Source organism: Bombina bombina, chromosome 6, assembly GCF_027579735.1.
Source record: "Bombina bombina isolate aBomBom1 chromosome 6, aBomBom1.pri, whole genome shotgun sequence".
Classification (NCBI taxonomy): Eukaryota; Metazoa; Chordata; class Amphibia; order Anura; family Bombinatoridae; genus Bombina; species Bombina bombina.
In genome coordinates this window covers 627918324-627933003 of record NC_069504.1, presented here as the reverse complement: position 1 = coordinate 627933003, position 14680 = coordinate 627918324, and the positions used below count along the sequence as shown (strand labels likewise).

The 14680-nt window shown below is 38.0% G+C and overlaps 2 protein-coding genes across 4 annotated transcripts in view; one reads left to right on the top strand and one right to left on the bottom strand.

Moving 5' to 3' along the window:
- Window positions 1-14680, bottom strand: part of AGBL1 (AGBL carboxypeptidase 1) — a 1247389-nt gene that overhangs the window by 929602 nt on the left and 303107 nt on the right. Inside the window, exons 11-12 of the mRNA XM_053717645.1 lie at window positions 12664-13217; window positions 3294-3377 (exon numbers count right to left, since the gene is read on the bottom strand). Of these exons, the coding sequence (XP_053573620.1) occupies window positions 3294-3377; window positions 12664-13217 (638 nt within the window). The remainder of the gene's footprint in view (window positions 1-3293; window positions 3378-12663; window positions 13218-14680) is intronic.
- Window positions 1-14680, top strand: part of LOC128663351 (uncharacterized) — a 172324-nt gene that overhangs the window by 142206 nt on the left and 15438 nt on the right. For 2 of the 3 annotated variants that reach the window (XR_008402851.1, XM_053717646.1), the window contains exon 1: window positions 13039-13156. The exons of the other annotated variant lie outside the window; for it this stretch is intronic. The gene's annotated coding sequence lies outside the window, so the exon portion shown is untranslated. Of the gene's footprint in view, window positions 1-13038; window positions 13157-14680 lie in introns of those variants that run through there. 3 annotated transcript variants of the gene reach the window in all.

Genomic DNA, 14680 nt, shown 5'->3' with positions numbered 1-14680 from the left:
ACCCCCAAAATAAAATCCTATCTATATAAACATAAGCTCCCCATTGCCCTGAAAAAGGCATTTGGATGGGCATTGCCATTAAAAGGGCATTTAGCTTTAGCATTTAAAAAAACCCTAACCCCCGACGATCCACTTACAGTTTTTGAAGACCGGACATCCATCCTCATCCAAGTGGCAAAGTCATCATCCAAGCGGGCAGACGTCCACATCGAAGCTGGCAGAAGTCTTCATCCAAGTGGGCAGAAGTCCTCATCGAAGCCGGCAGAAGTCCTCATTGAAGCTGGCAGAAGTCTTCATCCAAGTAGGCAGAAGTCTTCATCCAGACGGCATCTTCTATCTTCATCCATCCGGTGCGGAGCAGGTCCATCTTCAAGACATCCGGCACGGAGCATCCTCTTCTTCCGATGGCTGTTGAAGAATGAAGTTTCCCTTTAAATGAGGTCATCCAAGATGGCGTCCCTTACATTCCGATTGGCTGATAGAATTCTATCAGCCAATAGGAATTAAGGGGGAAAATTCCTATTGGCTGTTGCAATCAGCCAATAGGATTGAGCTTTCATCCTATTGGCTGATCCAATCAGACAATAGGATTGAGCTTGCCTTCTATTGGCTATTCCAATCAAATTTTTCCCCCTTAATTCCTATTGGCGGATAGAATCAGCCATTCGGAATGTAAGGGACGCCATCTTGGATGACATCATTTAAAGTGAAACTTCATTCTTCAACAGCCATCGGAAGAAGAGGATGCTCCGCGCCAGATGTCTTGAAGATGGACCCGCTCCGTGCCGGATGGATGAAGATAGAAGATGCTGTCTGGATGAAGACTTTTGCCTGCTTGTATGAAGACTTCTGCCCGCTTGGATGAAGACTTCTGCCGGCTTCAATGAGGACTTCTGCCTGCTTGGATGAGGACTTCGCCGCCTGGATGAGAATGGATGTCCGGTCTTCAAAAACTGTAAGTGGATCATCAGGGGTTAGTGTTAGGTTTTTTTAAGGGTTTATTGGGTGGGTTTTATTTTTAGCTTAGGGTTTTCGGCAATGTAAAAGAGCTAAATGCCATTTTAAGGGCAATGCCCATCCAAATGACCTTTTCTGGGCAATGGGGAGATTAGGTTTATTTAGATAGGATTTTATTTGGGGGGTTTGGTTGTGTGGGTGGTGGGTTTTACTGTTGGGGGTTGTTTGCATTTTTTTTACAGGTAAAAGAGCTGATTTCTTTGGGGCAATGCCCCGCAAAAGGCCCTTTTAAGGGCCAAATGGCAGCTTAGTGTAGGCTAGAGGATTTTTTTATTTTAATTTCTTTTTTTTATTTTGTGTAATTTAGTGTTTATTAATTTTTGTACTTTAGATAATTGTATTTTATTAATTAAATTTATTTAATTTTATTGTAATGTTAGGTTTTAGTGTAAGGCAGGTTAGATTTTATTTTACAAGTAAATTTGTATTTATTTTACCTAGGTAGCTAGTAAATAGTTAATATCTATTTAATAACTAGTCTACCAAGTTAAAATAAATACAAACTTACCTGTGAAATAAAAATAAAACCTAAGATAGATACAATGTAACTATTGGTTATATTGTAGCTAGCTTAGGGTTTATTTTACAGGTAAGTTTGTATTTAGTCTTAAATAGGAATTAGTTAGTTATTAATATTAGGTTTTATTTATATTTATTTTAATTATATTTAAGTTAGGGGGTGTTAGGGTAAGGGTTTCGTTAGGGTTAGGTTTAGGGGTTAATAGGTTTATTATAGCGGCGGAGTGGGTGGACGGTAGATTAGGGGTTAATAATATTTAAATAGTGTTTTAGATGCAGGAGGGCAGCGTTTTAGGGGTTAATAATTTTCTTATAGTGGCGACGATGTCGGGAAGCGGCGGAATAAGGGTTAATAATTTTATTTTAGTGTTTGCGATGCGGGAGGGCCTCGGTTTAGGGGTTAATATGTAGTTTATGGGTGTTAGTGTACTTTGTAGCAGTTTAGTTATGAGTTTTATGCTACAGCTTTGTAACGTAAAACTCATAACTACTGACTTTAGATGGCGGTACGGATCTTGTCATTTTAAGCTGTACAGTTCACTTTTTGGTCTCACCACAAAACTCGTAATACCGGCGCTATGGAAGTCTCATTGAAAAAGGACTTTTTTAAAAGAGCAGTACTGACATTGCGTGACGGCCTAAAAAGTGTGCGGTACTGGTACAGCTATTCTGACAAGACTTGTAATAGCAGCGGTAGGGAAAAAAGCATTTTTATAGGCCATAACGATGCTTTATCACTCATAACGCCAAACTCGTAATCTAGCTGATTAATAATGACATTATGAAAATAGTACACATTATTGCTTTTATTCCAAAACAGTTCTCTTATATTTTATCTTTTAAGAAACTAATTTGACAAATACTTTGTAGTAGTACAAGCTACATTTTTATGATAGACCCATCTAAACTTATGACATATAGCACCCAAAACAGTGTCTCTCTAAGGGGCGTATATTGCATTTTCGTATGGGAAGGAGATGCATACATTAGAAAAGTGCACCATAAAATTTGTATTTTAAACATCATGCAAAACAAATAATTGAACCATTTACACAAAAATATGCAGGAAAAATTTAATTCTTAATGTGCATCAAAAAACATAACAAAATTATTCACCAAAAATCGTATTGTATAAAAAACAAAGTTTCTATGTAAATTACACAGGAATAAGTGTAAATCATAATTTAAGCACATTGGATGTGCAAAAAAAATCAATTATAAGTTTGTACTTATAAGTATAAAAATTTTCGTAAAATGAGTTGAACATGGGCGTTCCATGGGTGTATATGTAATGGTCTATCTGTGTTTTTCAAAACACTAGAAATACTTATAACCATAATAGAAAAACACATGCATATGAAAATATAGGGGATTGCAAGATGCTTTATGCAGAAAGCAGGGTAATGTGATTTATATTGACTGCAGGATTTACTTTTTAAAGTATGCCCCCTGTTCACTGCTAACCTCACTAAAGAGCGAAGTGTCCCTTTCTAGGGAGCTCCATTACTTTATATAGGAGATTTATCGCCACTCGCAGGGATTGACCTCTTTTCACGATAATTCAACCAGGGCAGCCCCTGCGAGGGTCGATGAGAAAAACCACTTCTGAAATGGCAAAGGTTTAGATCATCTCCAATGCAAGCTGTAATTTGTTGAGTTTTTCTAAAATCAATAGCCAGAATCAAGATAATCGTTTAAAGTTAAAACAATAATGATCAGCTGTTTATGACTAATAGATGCAAAAATGTTTAATTTACCTTGGATTATCCAGGTCAAATACAACTCTGTTAAGAAGTTCACCAGGCTTCAGATAGCGTTTTATATCTTCAAAGACTTTGCTCCTATAAATACAATATGAAAACTATGTGGACAAATTTCAGAAGCAATGCACATATATAAGCAGCAGACCAGTTACATGGCTGTTTTACTATACTATATTAGCAGCAAGCAGGAAAGTTGAAGATTTAAAATAAATATAAATATTTAGCCTTAGTAACCAGGAATATTGTAGGCAATGACATACCGAAAATGTATGTACATTGTTATTGTTTAAAAAAATAGACACTCCCTTTATTACCCATTCCCCATTAATATTAATACACTTTTTACCTCTGTGATTACCTTGTATCTTAGCTTCTGCAGACTGCCCCTTATCTCAGAGCTTTTAACAATCTGGCATTTTAACCAATGAATCCTGGTTCATTTATACTCCATGGGAATGAACATAATGTTATCTGTATGGTTTACATGAACTAGCACTGTCTGGCTGTTGTTAAATATATAAAAAGCAATTAAAAGCACTGAGATAAGTAAGGGGTGGCTTCCAGGCGCTTAGAAACAGGTAAACTTAGAGGTTTAATATCAATATAAAGGTTGCTGCTGCAAAGCTGTAGAATGGGTAGAAAAATAAAATCAAGTAGACTGTCCCTTTAAAAAAAAGGAAAACTTTAACAAGATTATTCTACCAAACCTCACATCATAGACAATTGTTTAATTCATAAAGATAATGGATGCAGTCTCACAAGAGTTGTTAGAAACTGATGGGCCTCACACCTTACCCCCTTTGCATGAATCTTGCTGTTTCAACCAGCACCACTTTAATGGAACACTAAACTCAAAGTTAAGTTTTCATGATGCAGATAAAGCTTACAATTTTACAAAACTTACCAGTGTACTTCCACTATTTATATGCACATTGTCTGAGACACCTGCTCTAACTGAACATGTGCAAGAGTGCACATTATATACCTATATGTATTTTGTGACTGGCTGATGGCTATCACATGATACAGGGGGACAGAAAATTTAATTAACTTTAAAATTTGCTATAAAGAAAAACTACTATTCATTTGACATTCAATGTTAAGTGCTATTGCATTATATTTTTATTATGTTTTTATCAATTTTGCCGTTCTAATGGTCCTTAAAAAACAAATGTTAAAAATAGGTAGACATGATATATTTAAAAATAAATCAAATAATTAAATTGCCTTTATATTATAATATTATAGGCCTCTAGTTATTATGCTCCGTAATTTTCCTGCATTCGCCAGTCCAATACGCTCGCCTAAGCTCGCCTCATATCGCCGCCGCGGACCTGAATACGTTCGCAAAAGTTATCAAAAAAAGCTGTCAAAAAGCCGCGCACCAAGTACAGGGCGATGAGCAGCGGACTGTTATAGTTATCACTCATCCGATCTCGCTGCTCTTCGGCTTTTCTACAGCTTATTGATAAGCTGTCACTAAGCACCCACACTATACTACACTGTTCTACCCCCTATACCGTCAACCCCGGAGCCCCCCGCAACTAAATAAAGTTATTAACCCTAAACCGCCGCTCCCGGACCCCGCCGCAACTATAATAAATGTATTAACCCCTAAACCGCCGCTCCCGGACCCCTCCGCCACCTACATAATACCTATTAACCCCTATCCTGCCCCCCATACCGCCGCCACCTATAATAAATTAATTAACCCCTTTCCTGTCGATCCCATACCCCGCCGCAACTAAATAAATAGTTTAACCCCTAAACCTAAATCTAACACTAACCCTAACATCCCCTTAACTTAAATATTATTTTAATAAATCTAAATAAAAATTACTCTTATTAACTAAATTAATCCTATTTAAAACTAAATACTTACCTATAAAATAAACCCTAATATAGCTACAATATAACTAATAATTACATTGTAACTATTTTAGGATTTATTTTTATTTTACAGGCAACTTTGTATTTATTTTAACTAGGTACAGTAGTTATTAAATAGTTAATAACTATTTAATAACTACCTAGCTAAAAGAAATACAAAATTACCTGTAAAATAAATCCTAACCTAAGTTACAATTAAACCTAACACTACACTATCATTAAATTAATTAAATAAATTAGCTACCAATACCTACAATTAAATACAATTAAATAAACTAAACTAAATAACCAAAAAAAAAAAACTAAATTACAGAAAATAAAAAAATATTACAAGAATTTTAAACTAATTACACCTAATCTAAGCTCCCTAATAAAATTAAAAAAAAATAAAATAATAAAAGTCCCTACCCTATTCTACATTACCAAGTAACCAGCTCTTTTACCAGCCCTTAAAAGGGCTTTTTGCGGGGCATGCTCCAAAGTAATCAGCTCTTTTGCCTGTAAAAAAAATACAACCCCCCCAACATAAAAACCCACCACCCACATACCCCTACTCTAACCCACTCAAACCCCCCTTAAATAAACCTAACACTACCCCCCTGAAGATCTCTCTACCTTGAGTCGTGTTCACCAAGCCGGGCCGAAGTCATCATCCAAGGGGCGCTGAAGAGGTCTTCCATCCGATAGAAGTCATCATGCAAGGGGCGCCGAAGAGGTCTTCCATCCGATAGAAGTCATCATCCAAGGGGCGCTGAAGAGGTCTTCCATCCGATAGAAGTCTTCATCCAGGCGGCAACTTCAATCTTCATCCATCCGGAGCGGAGCCATCTTCAAACGAGCCGACGCGGAGCCATCCTCTTCAACCGACGACTACCCGACGAATGAATATTCCTTTAAGTGACGTCATCCAAAATGGCGTCCCTCGAATTCCGATTGGCTGATAGGATTCTATCAGCCAATCGGAATTAAGGTAGGAAAAATCTGAATGGCTGATTCAATCAGCCAATCAGATTCAAGTTCAATCCGATTGGCTGATCCAATCAGATTGAGCTTGCATTCTATTGGCTGTTCCGATCAGCCAATAGAATTCGAGCTCAATCTGATTGGCTGATTGGATCAACCAATCGGATTGAACTTGAATCTGAGAGTTTTGCTGATTTTCTTCATTACAAATTCATCTTGAACTCCTACTACTCTGCCCTTAATCTCCACAAGCAACACTACTTCTCTACCCTTATCTCTAATCCTTCTTTAAACCCAAAACGTCTGTTCTCCACTTTCAATACTCTCCTCCGCCCTCCCCCACTTCCTAATACAACTTCTCTGTCAGCCCAAGACTTTGCCAGTCACTTCATTAACAAAATCGACTCCATCAGACATGAAATCAGCTCTCAACACAATTCCATTCTCTCCCCCCCTCAAATACTCTCACCCAACCACAACCCTCATAACCAGAAACTTAGTTCATTCTCCCCTGTTACTGAGGATGAAGTTTCAGCACTTATACTGCGCTCTCACCTCACTACCTGTCCCCTTGACCCTATCCCCTCACAGCTACTCCCCTCTCTCTCTGCTACCCTTACCCCTATACTAACACATATTTTAAACCTCTCCCTGAGCACTGGTACATTTCCCTCATCAATGAAACATGCGCTGGTCACACCTATCCTCAAAAAACCTTCCCTTGATCCTACCTCCCCATCCAACTACCGCCCAATTTCCCTCCTCCCTCTTGCTTCAAAGCTTCTCGAAAAACTAGTATATGCACGCCTATCCCATTTCCTTACGTTAAACTCCCTTCTTGACCCGCTGCAATCTGGATTTCGTCCCTATCACTCCACAGAGACAGCTATTGTTAAGGTCACCAACGACCTACTTACAGCTAAATCAAAAGGCCACTTCTCTCTGCTTATCCTCCTTGATCTGTCCGCAGCCTTTGACACTGTTGACCACCCTCTTCTGCTCCAAACCCTCCAATCCTTCGGCATCTGTGATACAGCCCTTTTGTGGCTCTCTTCCTATCTGTCAAACCGTACCTTCAGTGTAGCCTTATCTGGTGCCTGCTCTGCCCCATCACCTCTTTCTGTCGGAGTACCGCAAGGCTCTGTCCTCGGTCCCCTTCTCTTCTCAATCTATACGTCATCACTAGGTTCCCTAATTAAGTCCCACGGTTTCCAATATCATTTGTATGCCGATGACACCCAAATCTTCTTCTCTGCACCAGAACTATCTCCTTCCTTGCTAACCCGTGTCACTAACTGTCTTTCTCACATCTCTTCCTGGATGTCCTCTCACTACCTCAAGCTAAATCTCTCCAAAACTGAGCTCCTCATTTTCCCCAGTTCTTCCAAAATCTCCACCGCCAATATCTCTATAACTGTCGACAACTCCATCATTACCCCTACCCCGCACGCCCGGTGTCTCAGGGTCACATTCGACTCAGATCTTTCCTTCACTCCTCACATTCAGTCATTGGCTAAAGCCTGCTGCTTTCACCTTAAAAACATCTCTAAAATTAGACACTTCCTTACACAAGACACAACTAAGATTTTAATCCACTCTCTCATTCTTTCCCGCCTTGATTACTGCAACTCTGTCCTCTCTGGTCTCCCCACCTGCCGCCTAGCTCCTTTACAATCCATAATGAATGCCTCTGCCAGACTCATCTTCCTTACACGTTGCTCTTCATCTGCTGTGCCTCTCTGCCAATCCCTTCACTGGCTTCCTCTTGCCTCTAGGATCAAACACAAAACCCTCACTCTGACATACAAAGCCCTCAACTGCACTGCTCCCCCCTACATCTCAGACCTTGTCTCCAGATACTCTCCCTCCCGTCCCCTTCGCTCTGCTCATGACCTCCTACTCTCCTCCTCTCTTGTCACCTCATCACACTCCCGTTTACAGGACTTCTCCAGACTGGCTCCCATCTTGTGGAACTCTCTGCCTCGCTCCATAAGACTTTCTTCTAGTTTTAAAAGCTTCAAGTGCTCCCTAAAGACTCTACTGTTCAGGGACGCATACAACCTACGCTAACCTTTCCTAATACCAGTTCCTCTCCTCCACTGCAATCCCCTGAACCCTCTTAGCATGTAAGCCTAAGAGTCCAGCTGTTTGTAGATCACCTTCTTAAGAGCTGACTACAACAGTGCAACTCTTGGCAGGGCCCTCTACCATATAATTGTTTTGTTGTACTCCCCCTTTGTTTATAGCACTGCGGAATCTGTTGGCGCTCTACAAATAACCGATAATAATAATAATAATGATTGAATCAGCCAATCAGATTTTTCCTACCTTAATTCCGATTGGCTGATAGAATCCTATCAGCCAATCGGAATTCGAGGGACGCCATCTTGGATGACGTCACTTAAAGGAATATTCATTCATCGGGTAGTTGTCGGTTGAAGAGGATGGCTCCGCATCGGCTCGTTTGAAGATGGCTCCGCTCCGGATGGATAAAGATTGAAGAAGCCGCTTGGATGAAGACTTCTATCGGATGGAAGACTTCTTCAACGCCCCTTGGATGATGACTTCTATCGGATGGAAGACCTCTTCAGCGCCCCTTGGATGATGACTTCGGCCCAGCTGGGTGAACACGACTCAAGGTAGGGAGGTCTTCAGGGGGGTAGTGTTAGGTTTATTTAAGGGGGGTTTGGGTGGGTTAGAGTAGGGGTATGTGGGTGGTGGGTTTTAATGTTGGGGGGTTGTATTTTCTTTTACAGGCAAAAGAGCTGATTACTTTGGGGCATGCCCCGCAAAAAGCCCTTTTAAGGGCTGGTAAAAGAGCTGGTTACTTGGTAATGTAGAATAGGGTAGGAACTTTTTTTTTTTTTTTTTTTATTATTTATTTTATTAGGGGGCTTAGATTAGGTGTAATTAGTTTAAAATTCTTGTAATATTTTGTTATTTTCTGTAATTTAGTGTTTTTTTTTGGTAATTTAGATTAGTTTATTTAATTGTATTTAATTGTAGGTATTGGTAGCTAATTTATTTAATTAATTTAATGATAGTGTAGTGTTAGGTTTAATTGTAACTTAGGTTAGGATTTATTTTACAGATAATAGGATTTTTTCTACCTTAATTCCGATTGGCTGATAGAATTCTATCAGCCAATCGGAATTGAAGGGACACCATCTTGGATGACGTCACTTAAAGGTACCGTCATTTAGTAGTCGGATTAAGATAGAAGAGGATTCTCCGCGTCGGATGTCTTGAAGATGGACCCGCTCCGCGCCGGATGGATGAAGATAGAAGATGCTGCTTGGATGAAGACTTCTGCCCGTCTGGAGGACTGGGTGGGTTTTAGAGTAGGGTTGGGTGTGTCGGTGGTGGGTTTTAATGTTGGGGGGGGTATTGTATTTTTATTTACAGGTAAAAGAGCTGATTACTTTGGGGCAATGCCCCACAAAAAGTCCTTTTAAGGGCTATTTGTAATTTAGTATAGGGTAGGAATTTCTATTATTTTGGGGGGCTTTTTTATTTTATTAGGGGGATTAGATTAGGTGTAATTAGTTTTAAAAATTTGTAATTATTTTATTATTTTCTTTAATTTAGTGGGGTTTTTTTTGCAATTTAGATAATTGTATTTAATTGTATTTAATTGTAGTTAGTTTAGGGAATTAATTTAATTGTAGTGTAGTGTTAGGTGTAATTGTAACTTAGGTTAGGATTTATTTTACAGGTAAATTTGTCTATATTTTAGCTAGGTAGTTATTAAATAGTTAATAACTATTTAATAAATATTCTACCTAGTTAAAATAAATACAAAGTTGCCTGTAAAATAAAAATAAACCCTAAGCTAGATACAATGTAACTATTAGTTATATTGAAGCTATCTTAGGGTTTATTTTATAGGTAAGTATTTAGTTTTAAATAGGAATTATTTATTTAATTGTAGTTATTTTATTTAGATTTATTTAAATTATATTTAAGTTTGGGGGTGTTAGGGTTAGACTTAGGTTTAGGGGTTAAGAACTTTAATATAGTGGTGGCGACGTTGTGGGCGGCAGATTAGTGGTTAATAAGTGTAGTTAGGTTGCGATGACATTGGGGGCGGCAGAGTAGGGCTTAATAAATATAATGTAGGTGTCTGCGATGTTGGGGGCGGCAGATTAGGGGTTCATAAGTATAATGTAGGTGGCGGTGGTGTCTGGAGCGACAGATTAGGGGTTAATAATATAATGCAGGTGTCGGCGATGTCGGGGGCGGCAGATTAGGGTTTAATAAGTATAAGATTAGGGGTGTTTAGACTCTGGGTTCATGTTAGGGTGTTAGGTGTAGACATTAAAAGTATTTTCGCCATAGGAATCAATTTGGCTGCGTTAGGAAATTTACGCTGCTTTTTTGCAGGTGAATCTGCCCCATTGATTCCTATAGGGAAATCGTGCACAAGCACGTTTTGCCAGCTCAACGCTACCATAAGCAGTGCTGGTATTGAGGTGAGATGTGGAGCAAAATTTTGCTCTACGCTCACTTTTCTGCGGCTAACGCCAGGTTTGTAAAAACCTGTAATACCAGCGTTGTTTGTAAGTGAGCGGTGAGCTGAAACGGCTCATTAGCACCGCAAGCCTTACCGACAAAAACTCGTAATCTAGCCGATTGTTTTTTTGTGTATATACAAGTCAGAAGAGCATTGTTTTTATGTTTATATACAAGTGAGAAGAGCATTGTTTTTATGTGTATATACAAGTGAGAAGAGCATTGTTTTTATGTGTACATACAAGTGAGAAGAGCATTGTTTTTATGTGTACATACAAGTGAGAAGAGCATTGTTTTTATGTGTATATACAAGTGAGAAGAGCATTGTTTTTATGTGTATATACAAGTGAGAAGAGCATTGTTTTTATGTGTATATACAAGTGAGAAGAGCATTGTTTTTATGTGTATATACAAGTGAGAAGAGCATTGTTTTTATGTGTATATACAAGTGAGAAGAGCATTTTTTTTATGTGTATATACAAGTGAGAAGAGCATTGTTTTTATGTGTATATACAAGTGAGAAGAGCATTGTTTTTATGTGTATATACAAGTGAGAAGAGCATTGTTTTTATGTGTATATACAAGTGAGAAGAGCATTTTTTTTATGTGTATATACAAGTGAGAAGAGCATTGTTTTTATGTGTATATACAAGTGAGAAGAGCATTGTTTTTATGTGTATATACAAGTGAGAAGAGCATTGTTTTTATGTGTATATACAAGTGAGAAGAGCATTGTTTTATGTGTATATACAAGTGAGAAGAGCATTGTTTTTATGTGTATATACAAGTGAGAAGAGCATTGTTTTTATGTGTGCATACAAGTGAAAAGAGAATTGTTTTATGTGTATATACAAGTGAGAAGAGCATTGTTTTTATGTGAACATACAAGTGAAAAGAGCATTGTTTTTCAACCAGCAGGATAAAGTAGAGAATTTAATTAAGGTACCACGAACACAGTGTGCATTTTTTTTAAATCATAGCTGATGTCCACTCATTTTGTTTTCATTGCTTACATCAGTTGGCAGTGCAGAGCTGACATTACATTAAGACAGATTTCAAGGAAATGCAATTAATGTACATTTTCAAGACATTATGTGAGAAACTGAATGGATGTTGCTAAGGATAACCATCTTGAATTTATGTTATTTTCCAGAAGGTTTAACAGCATCGGCAGTCGTGTTGTGACAACAGAATGTGCTGTTCATTATGGCCTCTGTTAAACCAAATTTGATGGATGAAGCTTTAAAGTAGGGAGCACTCATCCACACCCTGCAGATATGCAGAAATGGATATTTCATTTTTAGAGCACTGACAAAGCATTCAAATGTACATGTAAGACTGATGTAATATTAGATAAAAAGTAAGACATACAGACACAAATGCAACACTTATATTTTGAATAATGATTTAGATTCTCATTATGAGCAAGCTGATACCTCTGCTGTTCTTTTTGATCCAATATTAATACAATTTTTTAAATTTTCTGTCTTAAGAAATGGTCATTAAAATGACACAGACTGACATTTCAAAGTTAAATGAATAACTTTTAAATTCTGGAAACATTATATCATTTTCTTGTTTGTAGAGTACATTGACAGATGTCTGATTTACAGTTAGGGAGATTATGCCTTTTTTATGCTTCAAGATTAAAAAAAAGCAAATAATGGTGTATAAAAGTTCCAGAATTACAAAATACTGGTTTCATTATCATGGAGTATATTTTTCCTCTTCTACAATGGTAAGATATGACAAGTATACAGTATATACTACACAAGTGCTAAAAATAGGAACAACAACAAACAGATAAGGCTGTGAGGTGCATGGAAAATGTTAAAATAATATGTTAGTAACTTCCTAATTTGAAGATCACATGATTTTAAGTATACTAACAATATATTTTTACAATCTAAAGTTGAATATTGCAATACTACTTCACTATAATATTATATAGAAATACAGACTAAAGAAGACAAGCCAAATATGAATTAAGAGGAATCACCTCTGTGATCCAAACTTCTTATCCAATAAAATTTGAGAATAGGGTGGTGAACTGTGACCCCAGAAGTCTGGAAATGCCAAAACTTTGTAATCAGGAACAGATTTAGTTTTCCCAGCCATGGCCATATACATTTTAGGATCATGGAAAGGAATATTCCCACTGTGTTTAGACAAAAGCTCGTTCACTATGTTGAGCTTCTCAGATTCACCAACATTGCTTGGTCTCTCCTTGGACGACTTAATACACTGACATGAAATTGAGGTGAGCTCTGTTCGTATTGCAGAGGATGAACATGAGGTTGCTACATTCCTAATACAATTTCTTTCAATATTTGTTTTCTCAGTTTTGCTCTTATAATCAGCTTCCGGTAGACAAGTTCCATTTGGTGTTTTATTCAGCTTATAGATCTCTGTATTGGCCAACGGAGGAAAGGCTTCTGCAACTGTATATCCATCCATTTTCTCAAAAGGTTCATCAGTCAGAGGAATGATATGTGAGTTATCATGCAGGGAACTTGTAGCATTTGGGTCTTCTTCGGTATCGAATTCCAAGTCCTTTAAGAAGTTAAGAAATTAAATTGTAGGAAGTTTGCTTAATCATCTAGCAAAGATAGACAAAATGTTTTCTTTTAATTTTGACTTAAACTAAGAACATTTACTGTAATATAAGACAGACTTTGCAGTGAAACAAACTCTTAGGAAATATCATAAGATATTATAAGCAACATGACAAAGATTCCCAAAGACATAAACAATAAAGAAAACATAAAATTGTTAAAAACATAAATTATGCTTACAAGATAATTTTCTTTCCTTCTGTATGATTAGAGTCCACGGCTTCATTCATTACTTGTGGGAATACAGAACCTGGCCACCAGGAGGAGGCAAAGACAACCCAGCCAAAGGCTTAAATACCTCACCCACTTCCCTCATATCCCAGTCATTCTGCCAAGGGAGCAAGGAACAGTAGGAGAAATATCAGGGTATAAAGGGTGCCAGAAGAAGAAAAAAATTTTAGGTCCACCCAACGGAGAAAAACGTGTGGGGGCCGTGGACTCTCCTCATACAGGAGGAAAGAAAATTATCTGGTAAGCATAATTTATGTTTTCCTTCTTAATATAAGGAGAGTCCACAGCTTCATTCATTACTTGTGCGAAACATATACCCAAGCTCTAGAGGACACTGAATGAAAAAGGGAGGGTAAAAAAGAGGCGGGCCCTTAATCTGAGGGAACCACAGCCTGCAAAACTTTTCTCCCAAAAGCTGCTTCAAACGAAGCAAAAGTGTCAAATTTGTAAATTTTGAAAAGGTATGTAAGTAAGACCAGGTAGCCGCCCTACAAATCTACTCCACAGAGACCTCATTTTTTAAGGCCCAGGATGAAGCCACAGCTCTAGCTGAATGAGCCGTAATTCTCTGAGGAGGCTTATGTCCCGCTGATTCATATGCCAAGCAAATAATACTCCTCAACCAAAAAGATAAGGAAGTGGAAGATGCATTCTGCCCTCTACACTTCCCAGAATAGACAACAAATAAGGAAGAAGTCTGTCTAATATCCTTCGTAGCTTGAAGATAAAATTTCAATGCCTGAACCACGTCCAAATTATGAAGTAACAGTTCCTTCGGAAAAGAAGGATTAGAACACAAGGAAGGAACCACAATCTCCTGATTGGTGTTACGATTAGAAATGACCTTAGGAAGAAAACCCAACCCAGTATGAAGAACAGCCTTATCATCATGAAAAACTAGGTAAGGAGGCTCACATTGCAAGGCCGCCATCTCAGAGACTCTGTGTGCTGAAGATATAGCCAGTAGAAAAAGAACCTTCCAAGACAGTAATTTAATGTCAATTGAATGCATAGGCTCAAACAGAGCCCTCTGCAAAACTTTAAGAACTAGATTTAAACTCCAAGGAGGAGTGATAGGTCTAAACATAGGCCTGATTCTAGACAGCCTAAACAAAAGACTGTACATCAGGAAGCTCAGCAAGCCTCCTGTGCAATAACACCGATAGAGCC